Source organism: Halichoerus grypus, chromosome 5, assembly GCF_964656455.1.
Source record: "Halichoerus grypus chromosome 5, mHalGry1.hap1.1, whole genome shotgun sequence".
Lineage (NCBI taxonomy): Eukaryota > Metazoa > Chordata > Mammalia > Carnivora > Phocidae > Halichoerus > Halichoerus grypus.
Window position 1 is genome coordinate 38166382 of NC_135716.1, and position 23912 is coordinate 38190293.

Sequence of the window (23912 nt, forward strand, 5' to 3'; positions counted from 1 at the left end):
GCACTGGTTCTCAAAACGTGGTGGGGAACCAGCTGCAACAATCATCCCTCGAGAACGTGTTAGTCATGCAAATTCTCGGGCCCCACTATAGACTTAGTGAATCAGAAGCTGGGTGTAGGGCCCAAGAATGTGTGTTTTAACAAGCCCTCCAGATGCTTCTGATGCATGTTAAAATTTGAGGACCACTGCCAAAAAGAGTCAAAATTGGTTTTGTTCCCAAAGCTATATATGTCATTTATGCATGTTATTGTACTTAATTATAAATACTAAGAAAACCAATTAAATATAAGCATTAAAACAAATTGAGTTTTTTTAAAAAAAAAACAAAACTAAATTGAAAGCTTTGGAAAGACCTAATTAAAGCAATTTGTTAACCAAAATTGCTGTGGAACCAGACATGGATAAAACATGTAAAAGAGTGGGGAAATTTTCATAAAAATTTACAAGGATTCTGCCCTTAGGCTGCTTTACAGAATTCTTCAAATTCTTGCTCCAACTTCAAGAAACCAAAATTGAAAATCATGGACAGTACATTATGGGTATGATTTATGCCAGAAAAAAAATTTTTAATCATAGATTTAAAAAATAAAATTAGTACTTTTCAAAAGTGTAATTAAAGGTAATTTTTATTAAAAATACATTTAGGTGTTTTAAGTAAAAACAAAAAGGTTAAGATAGGTTTGGGTATGTGGTTTTTTTATGATTCCACTCTTTCAAAGACACTTTCCATCAATCGGCCAACCATAGGCCCAAGCTCACGGGGTAAGAAGGTTTCTCCTGGACTTTGATTCTCTTGCTGGTTTTGTTTTTTGTGTGCTCAGCAATCTGGGGAAATGAAGGGGAGAGGAGAGGTTGGCAAGGTGGGATTCAAGCATTCCTGGGCCTCAAGACCCTGGCCTGTAAAACCCCAAGGTGTCCAATCTCCCCTTGACTTGAGGGCCACTCACTGGCTTGCTGCCAGGCTGCTGGGGACAGCAGAGGAGGCCAGGAGTATGACATTAGATGTGGAGGAGCCCACTTCAAGCCTGTGAACCTAAAAGATTTTTAAGACCAAGAGAATTCCAGTCCATTCAACTCTGACACCCTTTGCCACATGCTTTGGGTTCTTTGCGTAACTTCCCTGGTTGCAAAACTGTACTTGTAAAAAGAGAGGCCAAGTTTAGGGAGCAGACGTATGGAGGTGCTCCATGTGCGTAACTCAGAGATGCTCCTGTTGTGTTCCAAGTCTTCATCTCCTTCAATAAAATCCTTTCTCAGTTGTTTTGCCTGACATATCTATATGCTCTCCTTTACGAGCAGAAAGGGTAATTCCCTGGCTGTAGGGAAGTCGGCGCACCAGAACACAGTGTTAAAACCTCAGGGTTAGAAGCCGGTCTTGCTGCGTTCAGTCTCTGCCTAATAGGTGAAAAATCACCCAGCTGTGTCCAAGGATAAACGATACTTTGGTACAAGGTAATGAAGCTTAAGATCGATGGGCTCTGATTTACAACCTGGTCATAGTCCAAAGTTTTCTCAGCCGGCATCAGTCTGCAAGGGGATGGCATCACTAGAAATAGGATATTTCAAAGAGAAGCATTTGGATTTTAAAGTCTGCTGATGACAGAGTAAGAAAAACCAAATTCATCATGAGAGAAATGGTAGAAGCAGCTGACTTGCTGAGCAGACAGAACACACACGTAGAGTCAGAGTCAAAACCTCTGAGAGCACAGTTGGATTTCTACATGCAGGAGTTTGAAACTCAGAGAGTTTCTTATTGATTTTAATAACAATAGGAAGTGTTCTGGGCTGAATGGTCTTCCCCACCCTAAGTTCGTATGTTTAAGTCCTAAACCCAGTCAGAATGTGACTGTGCTTGGAGGTAGGACCTTTAAAGAAGTGATTTGATGAGGATGAGGCCATTGGGGTGGACCCTAATCCCGTCTAACTGGAGTCCTTATAAGACGAGGGAATCTGGACACACGCAGAGGCACCAGGGATGTGTGTCCGCAGAAGAAAGACCATACGCAGAGGCAGGCCTTCTGCAAGTCAAGGAGAGAAACCTCAGAAGAAACCAACCTGCTGACACCTTGACCTTGGAGTCCTGGCTTCCAGAACTGTGAGGAAATAAAGCTCTAATGTTAAAGCCACTCACTCTGTGGTTTTGCTATGGCCCTAGCAAACCAGTACAGGGAGAAATCTAATACTTAACATCTTTGAATTGGGGGAGGTCATGCTTCAAACATGGGTGGTTAGCTAATGAACTAAAAAGCTGACCTTTCAATATAAAAATGGATCCTCCCATCCCTTTTCCCCAACTTAATTATCAACCATCCCCTCCTCACTGAAGGTCATTGATAGAGGAGAATCTAGGGGAAAAGCTCTGAAGGCAGCAGTAACACCATGCTAAATCCCCATGCTACGTGCCGCCATCGTTCTGACTATGGGCCTCAATGTGATTTTGTAAATGTAGCATATATCTGACATGCTATTAAATGCAAGCATTCATAAGAAGACAAAAATTCACAAAGGCTATAGAAATTCAGGGGTGCCTGGGTGGCTCAGTCGGTTAAGCATCTGACTCTTGGTTTCAGCTCAGATCATGATCTCAGGGTCGTGAGATCAAGCCCCACATTGGGCTCACGCTCAGCACGGAGTGTGCTTGAGATTCTCTCTCTCCCTGTCCCTCCCTCTCTGCACTTCCCCTCCCTCACACTCGTTCTCCCTCCCTCTCTCTCACTCAAACAAATAAATTAATTATTTAAATAAAAAGGATATAGAAATTCAGATTCAGCTAATGTTTATCAGTTGCCCATGTATCAGACAATATGATAGTAATATTAGCAAATGCCTTACATATATCAACTCATTGAACCCTCACAACAATCCTTTGAGGTATGTATTATTGTTATCCTCAATTTACAGATAAATTCATTGAAACAGAGAAAGATTAAGAGACTTATAAAATGTGATAACAATAGTATCTACCTCATAGGGTTGTTGCAATTATACATGAAGTATTTCAAACAAGCGTTAGGACTTAGTAATATTCAATAAATGTAGATTAGGTTTTTATCACCCTGCGTCTTTATTCAGATAAAATTGAATTTGGGGGTTAAGAAATACCTCAGTGCCATTCACTTGTTCCACAACCATTTATTGAGTAATTACTATACATCAGGCATTGTGTTAACCCCTGGATGGTAACGACAAGCAAATACTATACATAAGACATCTTAGAAGAAAGGCAGAGAGGAGAAGCCAAGCTTTTAGCAGTGATTACTTCCAGGAAGTGAAACTGAAGAGGAATGGCTTTCAAGTTTTGACCTTATACACATCTATATTCTGACAATTTCTTTAATATGCAAAAATTGATTTTGTAATTTAAAAAGCAATCAAGGGAACAAGGTTTTTTTTTTAAATACATGACTGCTTGAGATTGTGATCAATTACTCAGCCTCAGTTAATGTATTGAAACATACTGCATGCAAGTCTGCTCTGTGAAAGATGAAAAGTACTACCATTGGCTTCTGTCCCCAAGGGTTTACAATATGCTTAGGCAGATAAGATGCAAACAGGACCAAAGTTAACCCAAAGACAGGGCAGTTGGTAAACACCAGATGAACAAGTACAGCAGAAAAGTGACCCTTAAAGATAGAGAAAAATAGTCTTTGAAAAATGCAGTGTTGGGTGGAAATTAACACAGCTTTAGAGGCAGCTGATGGATTACAAATAGAGGGAACTCAATTAAAGCAAAAGGAGAACCTAGGTTGGGAATCCACTCTCGATCACCTGAATGTGGAAATAAATTCAGTACTGTCCAGAGTGAAATGAGCAGTTAGGGAAATGGGACTCCAACACTAGAATTTAATGTTCCTCTAACTCAAAAATGGAAACGCTGTCTTGAAAAGCCCTGAGTCTGTCTAAGAATTGAATTTTCATGCAGGTCACGGTCATAATTCTGGGATGAGTCAAAGAGCTAGAACCACAGCTTTGAAGGTGCTGAAACCGAAAACCCATTGCATCCAATCCCCTATAGCTGGATGTAATGAATTTCTACCACACATCTCTAAATGAATAATTTAGATTTGCTGTCCCCAATGTCTCACCACCTCCCCCTCTCCCTGAAATCTGCCCTCTGTTCAACCCCTCTTAATCATTATCCATGGGCTTCCGGTCATCTTTGCGTCCCTAATGGCCAGCAGAGTGCCTGGCAGAGAGTTTAGAAATATTTGCTGAGATGAATCAGTGACTCAACTCAATGGCTTTTTCTCTAAGTTCTGTTCCCTTTGGCCTCGCTGGAGCATGACATTAATATTGACCTGGGCTAGAAATTCTCTTTCCCATCATATTCCATGACTTCTGATTCTTTTGCCCACCTCCCCCCACCCCCGCCCCCACCTTAGGCTGTTCCTTCACAGATATTTTTCCCACCCCACTTGTCTCTCCTGCTCCCTACATGTGGCTCAGGCCAGCAAGGCTCAGGCCTTCACTCTCTCCTCACTCCATACTTCGGGATAGCCAGGATGATGATGATGATGATGATGATATACACTGTAATAATGATAATAATGGCCTTGCATGTATCAGAAACTTGACTCGTTACCTTATTTAATCCTACAACACTTTATGACATAGGTATTATTACTCTACAATATGGATGAGAAAATGGAGGCTCAGAAATGAAATGACCCATGATCAGTGAGCAGCAGAACTGGGATTGGAGCCCAGGTCTTACTGTACTGAAGGTCAAAACAAACACACACACAAATACGCATTTAAAGTGAAAACTAAATGGAAATTAAAATTTAGAAAGGAACACGCTCTGCTGCTTCCCGGCTGCATTGTTGGTTCTAACCTCCCCTCATCGTGGGGTGCTCTTTTCTCCTCCCTCCTGACACGTCCTTGTCGGGGTCCCACCTCAACTTCAAACTCACCTTCTCTAAAACTACTCATGATCTGTCAGTGTCATGGAAGCTCCAACTCAGGAACGACTTCTGACTTTTCCTCCTCCCCTTTATTTACAGCACCTCTTCATCCCTTACTCCTTCCCTCTCCATCTCTTCAGTTGTCACTCAAACTCTGGCTCTTGTCACCTCTCCTTGAGGACTGCCAGAGTCTCCTAACTGGTCCTTCCATCCCTCACCATCTTCCTTCTAGAATCCATCCTGCAGTTCACCACGAGATTAAGTTTCCTAAAATGAGGCTTTGCATCTGTCACTCCCAATTAGAAACCCTTCAGTGTCTCTCTTCCAGACTCTTCAGCCTGATTTTCAAAGCCCTGAACACTAGGTTTCCAGCTGGTTTCTTCAATTTCATCTTCTACTTCACACCTTCAGGAACTCTCTACTTCAACAGAGTTGGTCTCTTCCACTGTTTAAGCCAGACTGGCCTTAACTAGGGTGATCCTATAATTTATCAACCCAGAATAGAACCCCTTTGAAAGTGAAAGGGAGGGCTGTTGAGAACTGAGCCAACAGGCATAAACTGGGATCATGCTGGATTAACTGGGATTTATGGTCCCCATATTCTTAATGTTCCCATCTATATACAGGCCATCCAGACCAGTCGCTGAAGGAATGCTTCCAGAGTCCCTAGCAGCCTTTGCTTCTCTAAATTTCCTGTTTAAGTCTGACAGCCAGAGTCTCCATCTTTGACAAGCCCCTTCAGACTGCTGTCCTCAGGTTAGATTGCCTGCTTAGCTTTCAGTCCAGCATCCTGTAACGGTTTCCCCCTCACCTACCCGCGCCCAACAGCAAGGCCTGCCTCTCCCAACACAGGCTTTGAACTTTGAGAACGCTGCCCCGTCCACACCATTACTGCCCTTCATGTCTCCCCTTGTCTTGGACACTTGTCCAATGGCTACCCTTCCTTCCTTTCCCAGATTTTCCCCACCCTGGCCATCAGAATGACCCTCTTCTCTGACCTTCTGTAGCCTCTCTTACTTCCGCCACTGGCTCTGCCCTCAGCATAGCCCCATCCAGCAGCACTTGACCTTCTGGAGATGTGCTCAATCTCCCTAACCAAGGCAACTGGCAACAAAGGTCCACCACGACTTAATCATCTCACTCCTGGCCTCCAACAGGTCAGGTGCTTGGTTGAGGACGATGATGACAGGAACATCTGATGGATGAGGCCTGGGTCACACAGTCTCTCCCATTTTCCCATTCTTCTGCCTCGACAACCCCTCTGAGGAAAGGCAGACATTCTTGCACGCTGATAGCAGCAGCAAGAGAAATGCCCATCTTTTTTTTTTTTTTTTTAAGATTTTATTTTTTTATTCATGATAGACAGAGAGAGAGAGGCAGAGGCAGAGGGAGAAGCAGGCTCCCCAAGGAGCAGGGAGCCCGATGTGGGACTCGATCCCAGGACCCTGGGATCATGACCTGAGCCGAAGGCAGACGCTTAATGACTGAGCCACCCAGGCGCCCCAAGAAAAGCCCATCTTTAATGAACACAGCCCACAACAGCTCCCTGGCAAGCGTAGCTTCTATCCTCATGCTTGTTGCTCTTCAACAAATGTCAAACCCCAAAAGTTACAGCAAAACCCTTAGAGACACCAAGGTTCTCTACCACACAGGGATGATAAGGCAATTATTTGGCAACACTCAGAAAACTGGGTTCCTCACCACCCTCCAGTTTCCCAAGGCCCAGGGCAGGTCTCCTGCCCCAGCCACAGCCCCTACTGCCCCTGCCCCATCTACTCCTTGTTGCCTACACAAGCTCTGGACCTTCCCTGCTCCTTCCCTCACCCAATTAACCAGACACCCTCACCCTTTTTCCTGAAGCTTATCCACTGGCCTTATTCCCAATGTCCCAATTTCCGTCTGACCCAACAGCACCCGAAGTTTCTACCCATTGAACTACTGGTAAGGGAAAAAATATAGGTTAGACAAAATAAATAGTATGACCTCATTTTGTTCAACATTAACAAAATGTTTCGAGTTAGATATTTTTATGTTTTTAAAAAGATTTTATTTATTTATTTATTTATTTATTTAGAGCAGGTGCATGAGTGGGGGGAGGGGCAGAGAGAGAGAGAGAGAGAGAGAGAGAGAGAATCTCAAGCAGACTCTGCACCGAGGGGCTCGATCTCAAACCCTGAGATCATGACTTGAGCCAAAATCAAGAGTCAGACGCTTAACCGACTGAGCTGCCCAGGAGCCCCTTGAATTAGATGTGTGTATAGGGAAAAGTCTGGCAGAAAATACAACAAACTATTAATAGTGATTTTTCTCATCTGCTTAATCCTTTTTTTAATTTAAATTCTATTAGTCAACACGTAGTGCATCATTAGTTTCAGATGTAGTGTTCAACAATTCATCAGTTGCATAAATCACCCAGTGCTCATCTGTTTAATCCTTATCCTCAATGAAAGTATATTACTTGTATAATAAAAATGAATGAAGCATGTTGGCTTTTTCCTGCCCGTGCTGGTGGATGTGGTAACTTGCTACCTATCACTGTCACCACCAGCAGATGAAGAAAAAAATAAATAAAACCTCTAAGGCTTAGGAGACCAATTCCACTTGTGGACATCTGATGAGGGCAGTTTTCATTCCATCATGTGTAAAAACAAGCAAACAAAGCCACTTGATTCTCACCTGCGAAGAAGATGCCACCTATACTTTTGTTTTGTTGCTTTTTCCTTCCGCTTCCTTATCTAAGAATCAAAGTGTGCTGGAAAATGTAAATTCTGTGTGCAATATAATAATCATTCACTGTGGGAAGCAAGACAGAACAGGACATAACAACATATCCCCCAGAAAACAATAGGATATGGAAGAGAAAATGCAGGATTTAGAATCAGTAGGTTCTGGCTCTGATGTCAGTTGAGTCCTTTCCCTTCCTTTGCCTCCAGATTTTTTTGCCTTAGAAGTACTGAGTTCAGTTAATCGAACACCTACTGCTTGCCAGGCACTGTTTGTTGGAGGAAGGATGAATAAGACCGTGTGAGTTTAAGGTGCTTTGCAGACACACAGGGAGGTGGCATGGGGGACCTGCTGGCATGCTCTCCAGGTGCTGGGGAGAACCATTATCCTTCACTGAAGAAATCAGATGCCACCCCCACCTCTCCTACCTCCCACCAGGTCACAGAAGGTGGAGTTGCCCAAGTGGGAAGCCACTCAACTGATTGCAAGTGGGTGCCTGAAATTCCAAGCACTGCCCTTACAACTTCTTCCCTGGGCTTGCATTTGAGGCAACTGTCCCTTTCCTCTGACAATGGTGTCTTCTTGCAGACAGCTGGGCTCTCATCCCTGGTGGTCACTCGGGGCCCATCGCTAGCAGATCCATACTTAGCAGGAAGGCTGCCTCCATCTTTGAGGTGCCACTCAGCAACCTCGCCCACCAGCAAGGGAATCTCAGGAACAGCACATGAGCTATACTGCAGTCAGGCCATCCCAAACTGCCTCCGCATTTGACGAAAATCCGCTCAGTCCTTTTCAAGGGATGCAGTATATAAAGGGACAATCATATTTACATAGACAATCAGAAATCTGCCTTTTGCTGAGGACCTTGAATGAGAACATGCTAGCCTCAGCCATCAATGAAGTCTTCAGAGTTCAAATTCTGACCAACAACTAGACCAGGCAATGGAGCACTTTGTTGAAACTCAGAGGAGAGCAGCTGGATCCGTGGGAGGCCCCCCCCACAACACTCTGCTCAACTTGCCCTTCCCCATTAAACCAGGCAGGGGAGTACTCACCCACACATCTTTTCCCGTCCTTGGCCAGTGTGAAGCCGCTGTAGCACTGGCAGACAAAGGAGCCCAGAACATTCACACAGAGCTGCTCACAGCCGTGGTCCTCCGCCGCACACAGATCCTGGACTGGGGCAGAGTCGTGCCATGAGAACCCAGCTCTGAGGGAGATGACCCTCAGCACACGGCCAGGCAACAAGCACTTGTTAAAATCCCTTTTAACATATTAAATAACTGTAATCCTACCATCCAGAGGCAACCACTGTTAACATTTTGATGCATTTCTTTGTATAAAGAAAAACATAGCTTTCAAAGTTGGAATTATTCACCTCTAGGAAATGCATTGACTAATCTCAAATTAACATCAGTTTTGTATTTTCCTCATGTTCGTGAAAGTGCTCTGAAACATTCTGATGGCTCCTGTATGTTATCATGAGCAAGCATTTGCACTTTTCTGCATCGAGTACCATTCCTGTTCTTCAAGAACAAAAATGCTCTGTAATCCCAGTCTGGCACAGTCATGGACATTTTGCAGATGGGGAAGCTGAGAGAGAGCACCATGAAAAGACCTGCTACTCCACCCAAAACATGGCAGGTCCCAATTCTGCATCTGTCCCTTTGGAAAATATTTCTCCTCATTCCATTTGTCTACCAGATCGGTCTTTAGAAATCCTCCTTAAGCTCTATTTCTTCATGCCAGTAACAAATGAGGAAAATGTGAAGCCAAAGGAGGTTAGGTAGAGGTAACAAAGATTACTAGGGAGAAATGGATATATGGTTCTTAGCGGGCCTCTTTGAGTCACATATTTATTATACGCTGAGCCCTGGCTCTTCACGCAAATGCAATGTGAAAATGAACTCACAGAATACATTCACCGCAAGGGAACTAAAAATATATCAGAGGATGAAAAGGTTAAAGGCATTTTCTTTTTTTTTTTTTTTTTTTTTTTTTTTAAGATTTTATTTATTTATTCATGAGAGACAGAGAGAGAGAGAGAGACAGAGGCAGAGGGAGAAGCAGGCTCCCCGTGGAGCAGGGAGCCCGATGCGGGACTCGATCCCAGGACCCTGGGATCACGACCTGAGCCGAAGGCAGACGCTTAACCGACTGAGCCACCCAGGCGTCCCAAGTTAAAGGCATTTTCAATCCATCACTGACTCAGTCTCTCCTTTGCAAGAAACAGGCTGATGTGATGACATTATTTCTCAGCAAGGAAAATGGCTTGGTTTCATAACTAGCTCTTCCAGTGACTTTACCATTAAAGTTAGAGAAAACCAAAGAGCATTAAAGAGATCAAATATATTAAAAAGAGTTTCCACTGGTTAAAAGTTATCACTATGAAAGCTATGATAAAAACTCAATTAACTGGAAAGCTTGATTGATCCCTGAATCCAATGGCTACACTTTAATGTAATCTCCGGTGTCATTGAGTTTTATTGTTTATTATGCTTTTAGATAAATACAAAATATTAAATTGATGAAAAGATAAAAGCTGATTTATTCATCACCTCTATTAAATGCACTAAATAATTTTTAAAAATAAAATCTGCAGCATTACATTAAAAAATGTTTATGTCTAAGATTGTACAAATAGGGACTCTGGCTTTCAAGTGCTAAAAGCTGTATTTTCACTCCCAAATCAATAAAGTAGATGAAGAAAATTATAGATGCAAATTCTTCTATCTCTTACCAGTATATTTATTATCTTAGATTTCCAATTGGGAACTCCAACTGAGATTTCCAGTGGATTTAGATAGAAGAAAAACACCAATAACCAGAAAAAACTTCGGCTCATGTAAAAATCATAGTGAATAATTAGTGATAAAACCTACAGTTACAAGCCTGAGCCAGAGATCTAAGAAAAATCTGAATCATAGGATACTCTTCATTTATTCAATAAATGAAGTACCTCCTTTGCCCCAGGTACTGGGGATACAGGCATGAACCAAAGAGACAAAAGGGTTCCTGCCATCACCCAGCTTGTATTCTAAGGGTTAGTAATGTGAAGCTCTAGGAAGAGCATTTCTGATTGAAAGAACAGCAAATGCAAAGGTCCTGAGGTAGAACAAACTAGCCCCATAGTCAAGGGAGGATTGCAAAAGGTCGGCAGGTAAGTGTGAGAGAATGCAGAAGGGGAAAGGCACTCTGGGCTGAGGGAACAGTGTGAGTACATGTGCAGAAGTGAGGAAAACGGGACAGGCCGGATAGCTGAATTCCACGCTGGGAATTCCAAGGGAAGTGGCAGGAGGGAAGATGGGAAGGACAGCTGACACCAGGGGACAGAGGGCTGGAAGGCAGGCTGAGAAATCAATCCCATTCAGCAGGCAAGCCAGACCAGTCAGGGTAAAATCCGTCAAAAGGGAGAGAGCGTGATTCTACCTGGGTTGTCCTTTTGTAGTATTTTTAGGAGTCTAGGAACATCCCTATTGGGAGACAAGGAGGATGGGCCTTTGTCACTGTACTTTCAGCAGATGAACACTTATGAAGCACCAACTACATGCGCGAGGACAGTGTGCTAGGCTCTGGGAAATCACTGAGTAAGATCAGCCCACATTCCAGTGAGGCAGACAGACATGATCAGGTCTTTCCAGTACCACCAGATAAATGTGTGAGTGCTAGAGTGGAGCCCAGAGGAAGGAGCCTCTGAGTCCCGCCAACCTGGAGAGGTCTTCCTGGAAGAGGTGCCATTTGACGGAAGTCATGAGCCATGAGTGGGGGTCACCAGGTAGAGGAGGCTTGGAAGGATAATGGGAACCCGGAATTCGGTGCTTCTCCCATCCCCCATAGTTTTATTACCCTTCAGTGAAATGCATCAAAAGGCAGATCTGGCAGTTTCTTCGGCTCTGATGAAACTTAGAGGACCTCTACATGTTAAATAAAAATCAGCATTTTGGGGGCATCTGGGTGGCTCAGTCGTTAAGCGTCTGCCTTCGGCTCAGGTCATGATCCCAGGGTCCTGGGATCGAGCCCCACATCGGGCTCCCTGCTCAGCAGGAAGCTTGCTTCTCCCTCTCCCACTCCCCCTGCTTGTGTTCCCTCTCTCGCTGTGTCTCTCTCTGTCAAATAAATAAAATCTTTAAAAAAAAAAAAAATCACCACTTTGTTCGGGAATAGTGGTAGTTTTTTGAATTCTGTGCTGAAAGCTCTGGTTTGCTTGCACATTGATGGAAAAATTAACCTTCTGATAGGAGGACCTTCGATAGTTCTTCGCAGCCAGAGGTTTCCCTGGCCTCCCCTATCAGCTGTCGGCGCACCCCTGCCCCTCTCCCCTTGGCACGGATCACAGTGTTAATTACACAGGCATCTATACCGCCATCTATTTACTGTGTCTCCCTTGCTAGACTCTAAGCTCCCTAATGGGAAGGTGAAAGTGCCCGCCTAAAAGCCCCGTGGCTGGAAAAGGTCACCCCAGCACACTGGAACAACATGCACCCCCAAATCCCAAGGCCATCTCCAAATGTGGGGGGCCAGAGCTTCTCCACCTGGGTCTCCCTTCTCTGCCCCAGCTCTGCCTCCTTTGGTGTCCAGTGGGAACCCTGCCTTCTTGGGGTTCCAAAGGAGTGGTGGTAGTATAGGTGATTTTTATTCTTACTTATAAAGACCTGCTCTCGAATTTTCTAACACAAGTTTATAACAAGAGCTTTTATAATAATGAAAAAAAAAAAAAACCCAACCTGTTACAGAAGAACCCCTTTGAAAGCAGCATTTTGAGAGCAATGAACCAAGACCTTGAAGCAATCATCTTTTTTCCCACAAGACCTCTCCCCACAGGGTAGGTAAGACAGGCAATGTTTATTGCTTTCAGGACAGGGCTGGGACACCCACAGAACAGCCTGTGAATAACTGCAAGGTATGGTCGACAGAAGCAGCAGTGCCCAACCTTGGCTACCCATTAGAACCGTCTGCGGACCTTTTGAACACCCTGATGCCCAGGGCGCCCCCCTCCTTAAATCAAACAGGCTGGGGGTGGAATGCAGGCGGCAGTGTTTGTTAAAAGCTCCCCAGAGAACTGCAGTGTTGAGAGTCGTTGAACTGGATAAAAAGCCCTTGCGATCAACCAAGGGGAAGGTGCCCAGGCCCAGGAGTCAGTCTCCCCCTTTATTAATGGAGACTGCCAGGCTCGGTTTCCTCTTTTAAACAAACCTCAGAATGACTGCTCTCCTCAATTCCCTCTCCAAGTGGCTGAGCGAATTGCAGACACTACGTGAGGGTGCAGAGCGTGGTAGGACCAGGAGGCTCATCGCTCGCGTTCCAGAAGGCCGGCCCCACAAACAGCAAGCATGCCAGCTGGTGTCCTGCGTGTTGTACTTTCATACTGTTTTTATAACGTTGGGGATTTATGGCCACTAGGATCTGCACTGTCCCAAGGGAAACCATTGAGGGATTAACTTAATTAAACAAAGACTAAGGAATAAATACAGATTAGGTCCTGACAAAACAATGTTGTTTTTCTGGCAGTGGTCACTTCCATTTGAAACAAATACACATATTTTTGGATGATTCCTTATGCTTTTGAAAAACAGTGCTGCTTTTTCTCACAGCCCAGGAGGGTTTCACTGAAGGGTAATAAAACTATGGGGGATGGGAGAAGCACCGAATTCCGGGTTCCCATTATCCTTCCAAGCCTCCTCTACCTGGTGACCCCCACTCATGGCTCATGACTTCCGTCAAATGGCACCTCTTCCAGGAAGACCTCTCCAGGTTGGCTGGGCTCAGAGGCTCCTTCCTCTGGGCTCCACTCTAGCACTCACACATTTATCTGGTGGTAGTGGAAAGACCTGATCATGTCTGTCTGCCTCACCAGAATGTGGGCTGATCTTACTCAGTGATTCCCAGAGCCTAGCACACTGTCCTCGCGCATGTAGTTGGTGCTTCATAAGTGTTCATCTGCTGAAAGTACAGTGACAAAGGCCCATCCTCCTTATCTCCCAATAGGGATGTTTCTAGAGTCCTAAAAATACTCTCCTCCATCAGAAATGGGATCCTGGCAGGATGAGTGTGATGGGAACAAAATTCTTCCTGAGTCTCTGTACCTCTCCAGAAGTGTTCCCATACCAGCAGAGGGCTCAGAGTTCCGTGACATCTGGGAGCCAGCCCCCAGCTGCAGACACTGGTATTGTCACGACAGCTAATGGGCTGGCTGTCTTGCTGTTTCTTCCACATCTGGTACCCAGCACAGTGCCTGGCACATTGTAGGTGCTCAGTAAGGACTTAGCAATGAGAGAATGAACCCACGTCCATGCTGCACAAACATGGGGTTGTCAGGTAGTTCTCCCTCATCAATCTTATCTAGGCTGGGAACTCTGAGAGGGACAGTATCAGTCTTGGTGTTCCTCGGGATACCTGCACAATAGCACGCATCTCACATAGCAGGTGTGCAGTGGACATCTGCTGGTTGGACTTGACCGCCACCAGCCTGGAGTACTCAGCCGGCTCTTATTTGACTGCTCTCTGTTAGAGGCCATGTTCCCCCTCACCATCTGCCTTACCACAACCATAACTGAACACTTCATTTACAACGATCACTGAATGTCTATTTTCCCTCCCGTAGGAGGGCAGGGCTTGTTTTGCTCAGCACTCCAGCTCAAATATCCAGCACGATGTGGGGCATATGGTCAATTTTTAAAAATATATTTGAATGACCGAATTCATTCATTCATCCATTTGTCAAATAAAGTACTGGGAAAACAACAGTGAATAAAATAAATTTTTAAAAAATCTATCAATTGATGTCTGGCCCCATGGAGCTGATACTCAAGTGGAGAGCCAGAGGTGTGTGGGAGCCAGCTCCCAATGACCCACATGACAGACTGTGCAATCTCTGCCCTACCCCGCATTCAGCAAGGCCGGGTGGGTGGCGTGAAACTGGCCATGCTGAAGTATTTATACCACAGGGATCCGCAAACCTTACAAGTCAGGGCTTTCCCCCCCTGGAGATCTGGTTGTTAAACATTTACCAGCACACCACTGACAGGGGCCAGACATAGGTTATGTTAGATGTTTGTTTTTTTTTTGAGATTTTATTTATTTATTTGACACACAGAGAGAGAGAGCACAAGTAGGGGGAGCAGCAGAGGGAGAGGGAGAAGCAGATTCCCTGCTGAGCAGAGAGCCCAATGTGGGACTCCATCGCAGGACCCTGAGATCATGACCTGAGCCGAAGGCAGACGCTTCACCGCCTGAGCCACCCAGGCGGTTAGATCTTATGAGTTAGATCTTATAAGTGCTGCAGAACAAAATTAGCAGGAAAAGGGAGTTGGGACTGTGGAAGGAAGGGAGCTTCTGTTTTATACGCTATGGTCAGCAGGTGGTCTCGCTAAAAAGATTCTTTTATACAAAGACTTGAGGGAGGTAATGTGAAACAGTAAGGACCAAGGGAATAGAACCTTGGAGAAAGGAGATAAAGGGCAGTTATGTGTCTTTAGACAGGTGGGAGTGAGACCATCAGAGTGAAAAGAAGATCGTCGTTGGAGCCAGACCTGGCTTTGGCTAGCTGACTTGCATGACCTCACATAAGTGATTTCTATGAGATTTGATTTTCCTAGAAGTTGAATATTTAAGTGGAGAAACCATTGCAGGGCTAATTGAGATAATGAGACGAGGAAAGCGCCTGAAAGACAGTAGGTACTCAGCAAATGCTAGCCTCCTTCTTCCTTAGACTGGGGTAAAGAAAGTTCTTGGGGGTACAGGCCAGTTCAGCATGGAGGAGAGGGGGGCCCCAACCGAGTTGTGCCTACATCACAATTACAATATAGTGTCACTTCATGGATGCCCGTGAAAACTCCACACGAGGACATAGATTCAGATTTCTTTGAATAACTTCAACGTATCCTTGACTAAGTTTTGGTTTGTGAATTCTCTGCTACATTGATCTGATACAGCAAAGTAGACAATTTTGAATCTTATAACAAAAGATCTCACCGAACTCAAGCAATGCCTTGCCAGAAGGCAATCATGAGCACAGAGCTGACAGCAGAATTTACTTATTTTTCGTTTCTTGTGAATTACAGGGAGGGGTGTTAACTGCAGCTGCTCAGTTCCAGGTGAAAGAAATCAGTGAGGATTTGATAACTCAGAGCCCCAGAGTCGTGCTCAAATCCATCCCCAGTGTTTGCCCCGAAGCTCGCATGCATTCTAGATTTAAGTGCCTTCCTTCATTTATGATCTCGAAACCCTGGCGCCGCGCCTCAGCCGGAGAACTTGGAAAAGCTCCATCTGGTTCCACTGGATGAGGAGCACGGCACAAAGGCTGGGGCTGCCGTGGCTGACGTCATGCCAGGCAAAATCAAAGGGTTTTTACTGGCTTTTCAGAGTTTTAGACAAGCCATACTGCATGCTGTTCCCACCAAGGACAGTTTAATCCGTCCTTTGGAGTTAAAACAAAATGAACACCTTTAAAGACACGCTCCACTTTTTTTAAACGGCTCCTGCTGTTATTTAGCCTGAGATGTAGAAATCAGAAATTATCCATCCCAGCAAGGGCGAAGAGAAATGTATTATTAGGGCTGTGACTTCACTCAAGTGGGAAACAATGGGGTTTCCGCCTGCACCAATGTGAAAGCCCTTGCAGAGTCAGGCCTCCACAAACCCAAGCCTGCGTTTTGGGGACCATCCGCCTTCTTTCATGATGCCTGAAAGCACTAATCTTATTTTGGCAGCTGCAGTTTGGACTTAAGGACTCTTGACAGTAAATGTGAGTCATCAGCCTTGTGCTTCTAACGCTGGAAGAAACAAAACAAACCCAATGTCACCGAGAAAAACAAACCTGTCCTTTCGGGCAAAGCCCAGCTGTGCCTGGAATCCTTCTCTCCCCAACTGTTGAATTCATTTCCAATCAATTCTCCTAGTCACTCACAAGATTTTTGTTCTGAGAAGGGAAAAGAAAGGGGGAAGTCTCCCCCCGCCACCTCCCCGTAAATCCTTAAAACATAAGTAAATCTGACCAAATGAGGGTCATTGAAACAAGCATGCACAAATAATGCCCTATTCTTGTAGCACACTTTGCAATTTCCAAACGGCTGGCCCATCATCACGTTCTTAATATAAACTCCCTACTGAGGGGAGCCTCTCAAGGAGAGATCTAACTTAAAAGGCCTCGGTCAGTGGTTTTCAAGCTTGAGCTTACATTAGAAAACCCTGGAGGGCTTGTTAAAACACACATTCCTAGGTCACACCGCAGAGTTCCTGATTCGGGATCCCTAGGGTCCCACCTGGGAGTTTGCGTTTCCAACCAGCTCCCCTGCAAAGCTGAGGCTGCTTGTCTGGGGGGGCCACTTTGAGAACCACTTGTCTGGGTGCTTGTGAAACCAGGAACGCAGAGAAGAAGCTGCACAAACCTCAAACTCACTTTCCCCACCGACGGGTGACGGCTGGTGATTCTTTCACATCGCACTTCTCCACTCACACGCCGGCAGGTCCGTTCTCCCATGAGAACGCCACTCAGCCAGGATTCCTTTCTTTTCCTTTCTTCTTTTTTTTAAAAAAACAACAACCCTGTAGCCTGGCCGAACCAGAGGGCGAGCAGGCTGCACGTCACCATCTCCACATTGCGGGGCCCAGCAGCCGGGGTGGCGAGGAAGCTCCGTGACCACACTTACTCTGCTCAGCAGCCTCCACTTCTGCTCACAGCGGTCCTGGCGAGCTGGGGCCGTGCTGTTGTTTGACCAGCTGCAGGCCTGCGGGTGCAGCCTGCTCGCCCTTCCACTCTTGCTCTTTGCTCTCATTGTGGGCAGCCCCAAAGCTCCGACCCTGACCTTCCCTTTCCACGCTCCCTCTCTCCCTCCAAGATTTTATCCATTTTTCAGGGTCAATTACTACGACCAAGCACATCCAGCCTGGGATTTTCCTGGAACTCTAGTGCCTCATCTCCAGATGCATCCAACCACTTGGGTGGGCTCCTTCTCACACTCATTAGTTTTGCCTCAGAACCGGGCTTCCTCTCTGAAGCCAGCTGTCATTTTAAATCCGGCTACCATCCCCCACCCCCATCTCCCAGCTTATTTCATAAACTCCTTCCCGGCATGCAGTTTATTGCTGTGGTCTCCTAATTAATTTTGTAGGCATAAAAAAGCATGTACTGAACTGACTGAGCTGATCAGAATTGTAAACTGATTGCATCTTCGGCTCCACAGGAGCAGAGCATAAGGGAAACCAAGATCTGAGTGTTTCTTGGGTCTCAAGCATATAAGAGAAACACTCATTTTTCTCCCACCGCCCTGTAAGAGTGCCTAGAGAGAACCAGTAAGTGTTGGATGAATGAGTGAATGGATGGATGGTACTTCTCCACCCATTGTCCACCAGTTTGAATCCCATGTATATATTACTGCTAAAGTCAATTTACTAAAATGTAGTTTTACTTTTGACACCCTGTGTCCAGCCGCCCCCCGCCCCGCCCACCAAAGATCCCTGCTGGGACTCAGCTTGAGAATCAAATAGCTCCATAATTTGTTCCAGCTTATATTCCTTCCCTCAGCCCCCACTAATGCCCCAAACAAACTGTTCCAGACAAGCAGTCTGGCCTAGTTAGCACCCTCAAAGACAACAAGCCCTGTGATTCTCTTCGACTTGTTAGAAAAACCCCCTCCTCCACAATGCCGTCCCTGATTGTTCCATGACCCTTTCTTCAATCTCTTATCTTGCAGTCTTTGTCTCAGTACTACTTACCTTCCAAAACCACCTTATTCTGACTTTCTCTCTCTCTATATATATTAGCTTTATTGAGTTGCAAATGGCATACAATAAACTGCACATATTTAAAGAATGCAATTTGATAAATTTGACATGTCGACATATCACCCCCTATCATCCCCAAACTCCCAAAGTTTCCTCACACCCCATGGTAATCCCTCTGCCTGCTTCCCTGCCACCGCCCTCCCCCCATCCCCAGACAACCATGAATCTGCTCTCTGTCACATAGATTAGTTGTCATTTTCTAAAATTTTCTATAAATGGAATCATACTCTATGTACTCTTGTTTGTCTTATTTCATCCAACATGGTTATTTTGAAATTCATCTAGCTTGCTGCTTGTGTCAATAGTTCATTCTCAAAAAAAAAAAAAAAAGTTCATTCTTTTCATTGCCTAGTAGTATTACATTGTATGCATATATCACAATTTGTTATCCATTTACCTATTGATGGACACTTGGGTTGTTTCCAGTTTGGAACTCTTACAAGTAAAGCTGCAGTGAACATTTGTGTTCAAATCTTTCTTTGGACATAGGGGCGTGTAGGTGGCTCTGTCGGTTAAGCATCTGGTTTCAGCTCAGGTCATGATCTCAGGGTTGTGAGATGGAGCCCCGCCTCGGGGCTCAGGACTCTGCCTGAGATTCTCCCTCCCTCTCTCTCTGCTCCTCCCCCTGCTCGCATGCTTCCTCTCTCTTTCAAATAAGAAAATAAATTAAATCTTTAAAAAAAAATCTTTGTTTGGACATAAACTTTACTTTCTTTGGTGTAAATACCTAAATACATTGAATGGCTGGGTCATATGGTAGGTACATATTTAACTTTGTAGAAAACTGCTAATCTGTTTTCCAAAGGGGGTGAACCATTTTACGTTCCTGCCAGGAACAATGATAGTACCTGTTGCCAACTTTGCCAACATGTATAATGGTCAATATTTTAAATTTTATCTAATCCAGTAGAGGTATGGTGGTATCTCATTGTGGTTTTAATTTGTATTTCTCTAGTGACTAATAATGTTGAACATCTCTTCACAGGCTCCTTTGCCATCCATATATCTTCTCTGGCTTAGTGTCTGTTCAAATTTTTTTTTTTTTTTTAAAGATTTTATTTATTTATTTGATAGAGACACAGCGAGAGAGGGAACACAATCAGGGGGAGTGGGAGAGAGAGAAGCAGGCTTCCCGCTGAGCGGGGAGCCCGATGTGGGGCTCGATCCCAGGACCCTGGGACCATGACCTGAGCCGAAGGCAGACGCTTAACGACTGAGCCACCCAGGCGCCCCGTCTGTTCAAATTTTTTGCCCATTTTGCCTGGGTTGTTTATTTTCCTATTATTGAGTTCTAAGAATTCTTTATATATTCTAAGGTCCTTTGCTGGATATATGTTTTGCAAATATTTTATCCCAGGCTATGGCTCACCTTTTCATTTTGGTAGTAGTGTATTTTGAAGTGCAAATGTTTTGATTTTTTAAAAGATTTTATTTATTTATTTTAGAGAGAGAAAACACGAGCACAGGGAGAGGCAAGAGGGGAGGAAGAGGGACAAGCGGACTCCACACTGAGCACGCAGCCAATGTGGGGGGCTCGATCCCCCGACCTCCAAGATCAGGACCCGAGCAGAAATCAAGATTCAGATACTCAACCAATTGAGCCACCCAGGCGTCCCCAAATGTTTTAATTTTTATGAAGTTCAATTTATTGAGTGTTTTCTTTTGTGTTCTGTATCCTATTTTTAAAAAATTCTTGCCAAACCCAGGGTCATCAAAAAATTTTTCCTACATTTTCACATACACATTTAATTGTTTCCACTCTTACATTTAGATTTAAAATTAGTTTTGAATTCATTTTTGCATGTGGTATGAAGTGAGGGTCAAGGTCCATTTTTTTGCACATGGCAACCCAATTGTTGTAGCACCATTTATTGATGACATTATTCTTTCCTCATGAATTGCTTTGGCACTTTTCTAAAAAATCAGTTTACCATATGTGCATGGGGTCTATTCCTAGACTATATTCTGGTCCATTGATGTCCACCAATACACACTGTTTTGATTGTTATTGCTTTATAATTAGTCTTGAAATCAGATAATCTAAACCCCCCAACTTTATTTTTTTTTGGAGTTTTCATTAATCTCATTATTTGCAGATTCCATATTTGCACATTCACCTACTTTCTAAAATTTACTTGTAACCCAAATCAATATTTGCAGTATTTTCATGGCCATTTGTGGATGTGCACAGAATGGTGAAAATTTTGAGTTACCTCATGCACACATTCCCAGTTAAGGTAAAAAAAAGGCAATGCTTTGCCTTCTTGTTTTAGCTCTCATACTACGAACAAGCATCCTTTTTGCGTTCTATTTAGTGCCTTTTTTTTTTTTTTTTTTGCTTTTTGTGCTTTTTGTTGGGTGATTTCACTGTTTAAAAGGGCCCTCAAGAGTAGTGTGAAATGCTGTCTAGTGTTCCTAAATGCAAGAAGGCTGTGATGTGCCTCATGAAGAATAGATGTATATTAGATGATCTTCATTCAGGCATGAGTAATAGTGCTGTTGGCTGTGAGTTCAATATTAACCAATCAACAATATTTACTCAGTAAGGTGTCTTTAAATAGGAACACACATAAAACAAGGCTATGTACTCATTGACGATGTGGCCAGAAGCTCACAAGAATCTAACCCTGTATTTCTTCTAGGAACAATGATCTAATAATTGCTAGTTCAATGTTCACAGAGGCTTACAACCATCATGAATAATGAGAATTGACTGTATTTGACTATTGTAGTTTTTTTGCATTTTCGTATATATATTTTGGAATCAGATTGTCAGTTTCTACCTAAAAACATCTGCTAGGATTTTGATAAGGACTGCTTTGAATCTATAGATCAATTTGTAAAGAATTAACATCTTTGCCATATTAAGTCTTCCATTCCATGATATGGTATATCTCTCCATTTATTTAGGTCTTCTTTAATTTGTTGCAGAAATCTTTTGTACTTTTCAGTGTACAGATCATGCACACTTTTGTCAACTTTATCCCTAAATTACATATTTCCAATGCTATTATAAATGGTATTTCAATTTCTTTTTCTTCTCTTTTCTTTTTTTTTTAAAGATTTTTTATTTATTTATTTGAGAGAGAGAGAATGAGAGAGAGCAAGCACATGAGAGGGGGAAGGGTCAGAGGGAGAAGCAGACTCCCTGCCGAGCAGGGAGCCCGATGCGGGACTCGATCCAGGGACTCCAGGATCATGACCTGAGCCGAAGGCAGTCGCTTAACCAACTGAGCCACCCAGGCGCCCTTCTCTTTTCTTTTTTTAAAGTAGCCTCTTCACCCAGTATGGAGCCCAATGCAGGGCTTTGACTCACAACCCTGAGATGAAGACCTGAGCTAAGATCAAGAGTCAGACGCTTAACCGAGCCACCCAGGCACCCCTGGTATTTCAATTTCTGATTTTTGTTGCCAGTATGTAAAAATACAATCAAATAATTTCGTATATTGACTTTGTATCTTACAAACTTGCTAAGTTTATTTATTAATTTTTAGTAGCTTTTTAAAGATTCTCACCAGCTCTCTACAGAAGCCATCACATAGTCTGTGAATAAAGACAATTTCACTTCTTTCTTTCCAATCTGTATGACTTTCTAATTTCTTTTTATTTTATTATTTTATCAGTTAGAACCTCCAGTACAATGCTGAGTAAGTGGTGAGAATGAACATACTGTCTCGTTCCTTCTCTTAGGAGGAAAGCATTTATCTTTCACTCTTGAGTATGATGTTAACCGTAGGTTTTTTCATAGATACCTTTAATCAGGTTGAGAAATTTCCCTTTTATTGCTAGTTTGCTGAGAGTTTTTATCATGAATGAATGTTGGGTATTGTTCAATACCTTTTCTGCATCTATGAAATGATTATATAGTTTTTCATTTTTTAATCTGTTAATGTGGTGAATTATGTTAAAGCAAACTTGCATCCTTGGGACAAACCTCATTTGGTCTTGATTAGAGTATATAAATATGGATTCTATTTGGTAAGTTTTTAAGAATTGTTGCATCTAAATTCATCAGGAGGGATGTTGGTTATAATTTTCTTTTCTCTCTTTAACAATATGACTGTTTTTTCTGGATCATGCCCCTTGATTAAACTGTAAAATAAAAGCTACTAAATCATTTCTGTAGCTTGGAAGAAATAATGTCAGGAACATATCTGAAGAATGAAAGCAATAAAATGCATTTGGTATGGTTCTTGAGAAAGAGAAAAAATGAGAAAGCTGGATAAGAAAGTTTACAATTTTTTGCCAAGTGAAATTTTCTAAATGTTGCGTTTTCAGTATTTTTTCCAGATAGATTAAATATTCAAGAAGGGAAGGAGAATTCCTTATTTAAAAATATAAATAAAGAAAAGGAAAGAAGATAAAGTTTGGGAAAGCAATTCAAAGGGAGCGGGATTGGTAGGGGAAAACGTGAAGACAGGCATACTTTATGGAGGTTTTTCCCATTTTTTTTTTAATGGGGAGAGGGAAGGACATAAACTTCTTTTTTTAAATTCTTTTAAAGATTTTATTTATTTGACAGAGAGAGAGAGAGCACAAGCAGGGGGAGCTTCAGAGGGAGAGGGAGAGCAGGCTCTCCACTAAGCTGGGAGCCCGATGCAGGACTCGATCCCAGGACCCTGAGATCATGACCTGAGCCGAAGGTAGATGCTTAACCGACTGAGCCACCCAGGTGCCCCAAGGACATAAACTTTTACTGAGCCCTATGGGCTAGGTACTATGCTAACACTTTTGCATTTATTTCATATAATGGTATTGGGTGGGAAAGACTTTTTGGAGGACAGAAGAATCCACAATGTTGACTTCCAGTACATCCCAAATTGCTCATATGGTCAGAATTTTGAGGGTAATACTTATTTAATATGCTTGATCTAGTCTTTGAATGGAGGGGCACATTTTGAGACACTGACCAACTAGTGTCCAGAAGAGGATTACTTGGACAGTGAAGAGACCCCAAATCCATTTACTTAAAGATGTGTTTATGCTTCCCCTGAAAAAGGGAAAATTAATGAGGGATAGGGGGATAACACTCCTCAATAATCAAAGAGTTTTCTTTTTATTTGAAAAAGGAAATACACCCTCTGGTATATAGCTTTAGCTGACAGAAATAGTATCAAAGTTGGGAATTATAGAGAGTAGGATTTCAGCTTAGTCCACGCTATCTGGAGGTGGGATGGAGGTGTTGGGCAAAAACCTGGTGTCCCAGGTAGTGAACGGACATGCAATAGCATTCATCTGGGACATTGGGAAGGAATAGAATTATTGGGTGATGTGGGGAAGAGAGCTAAAAGTCTGATAACTAAGGCCCATTTCCATTTGAAGAATCTCTGAATTGGCTGTGTCTGCCTCCTCCCTCCACACAGACAAGTATGAATACAAAACGGTGGATATGGTGTGTGTATGGGTGTGTGTGCGCATGCGCAAGCTCATCTCGGGGCAATCGCCTAAGAGGTCTTCTCACGTCATTCTGTAGAATGACAGTGTCATAGCGGTTGGCAGTGG

The 23912-nt window shown here is 43.5% G+C and overlaps 1 protein-coding gene across 3 annotated transcripts in view; it reads right to left on the reverse strand.

The window, feature by feature from the left end:
* The window catches only part of MATN2 (matrilin 2), a 127927-nt gene that overhangs the window by 53268 nt on the left and 50747 nt on the right, over window positions 1-23912 (reverse strand). For 2 of the 3 annotated variants that reach the window (XM_036086504.2, XM_036086503.2), the window contains exon 5: window positions 8684-8806. The exons of the other annotated variant lie outside the window; for it this stretch is intronic. In XM_036086504.2, the coding sequence (XP_035942397.2) occupies window positions 8684-8806 (123 nt within the window). The remainder of the gene's footprint in view (window positions 1-8683; window positions 8807-23912) is intronic. 3 annotated transcript variants of the gene reach the window in all.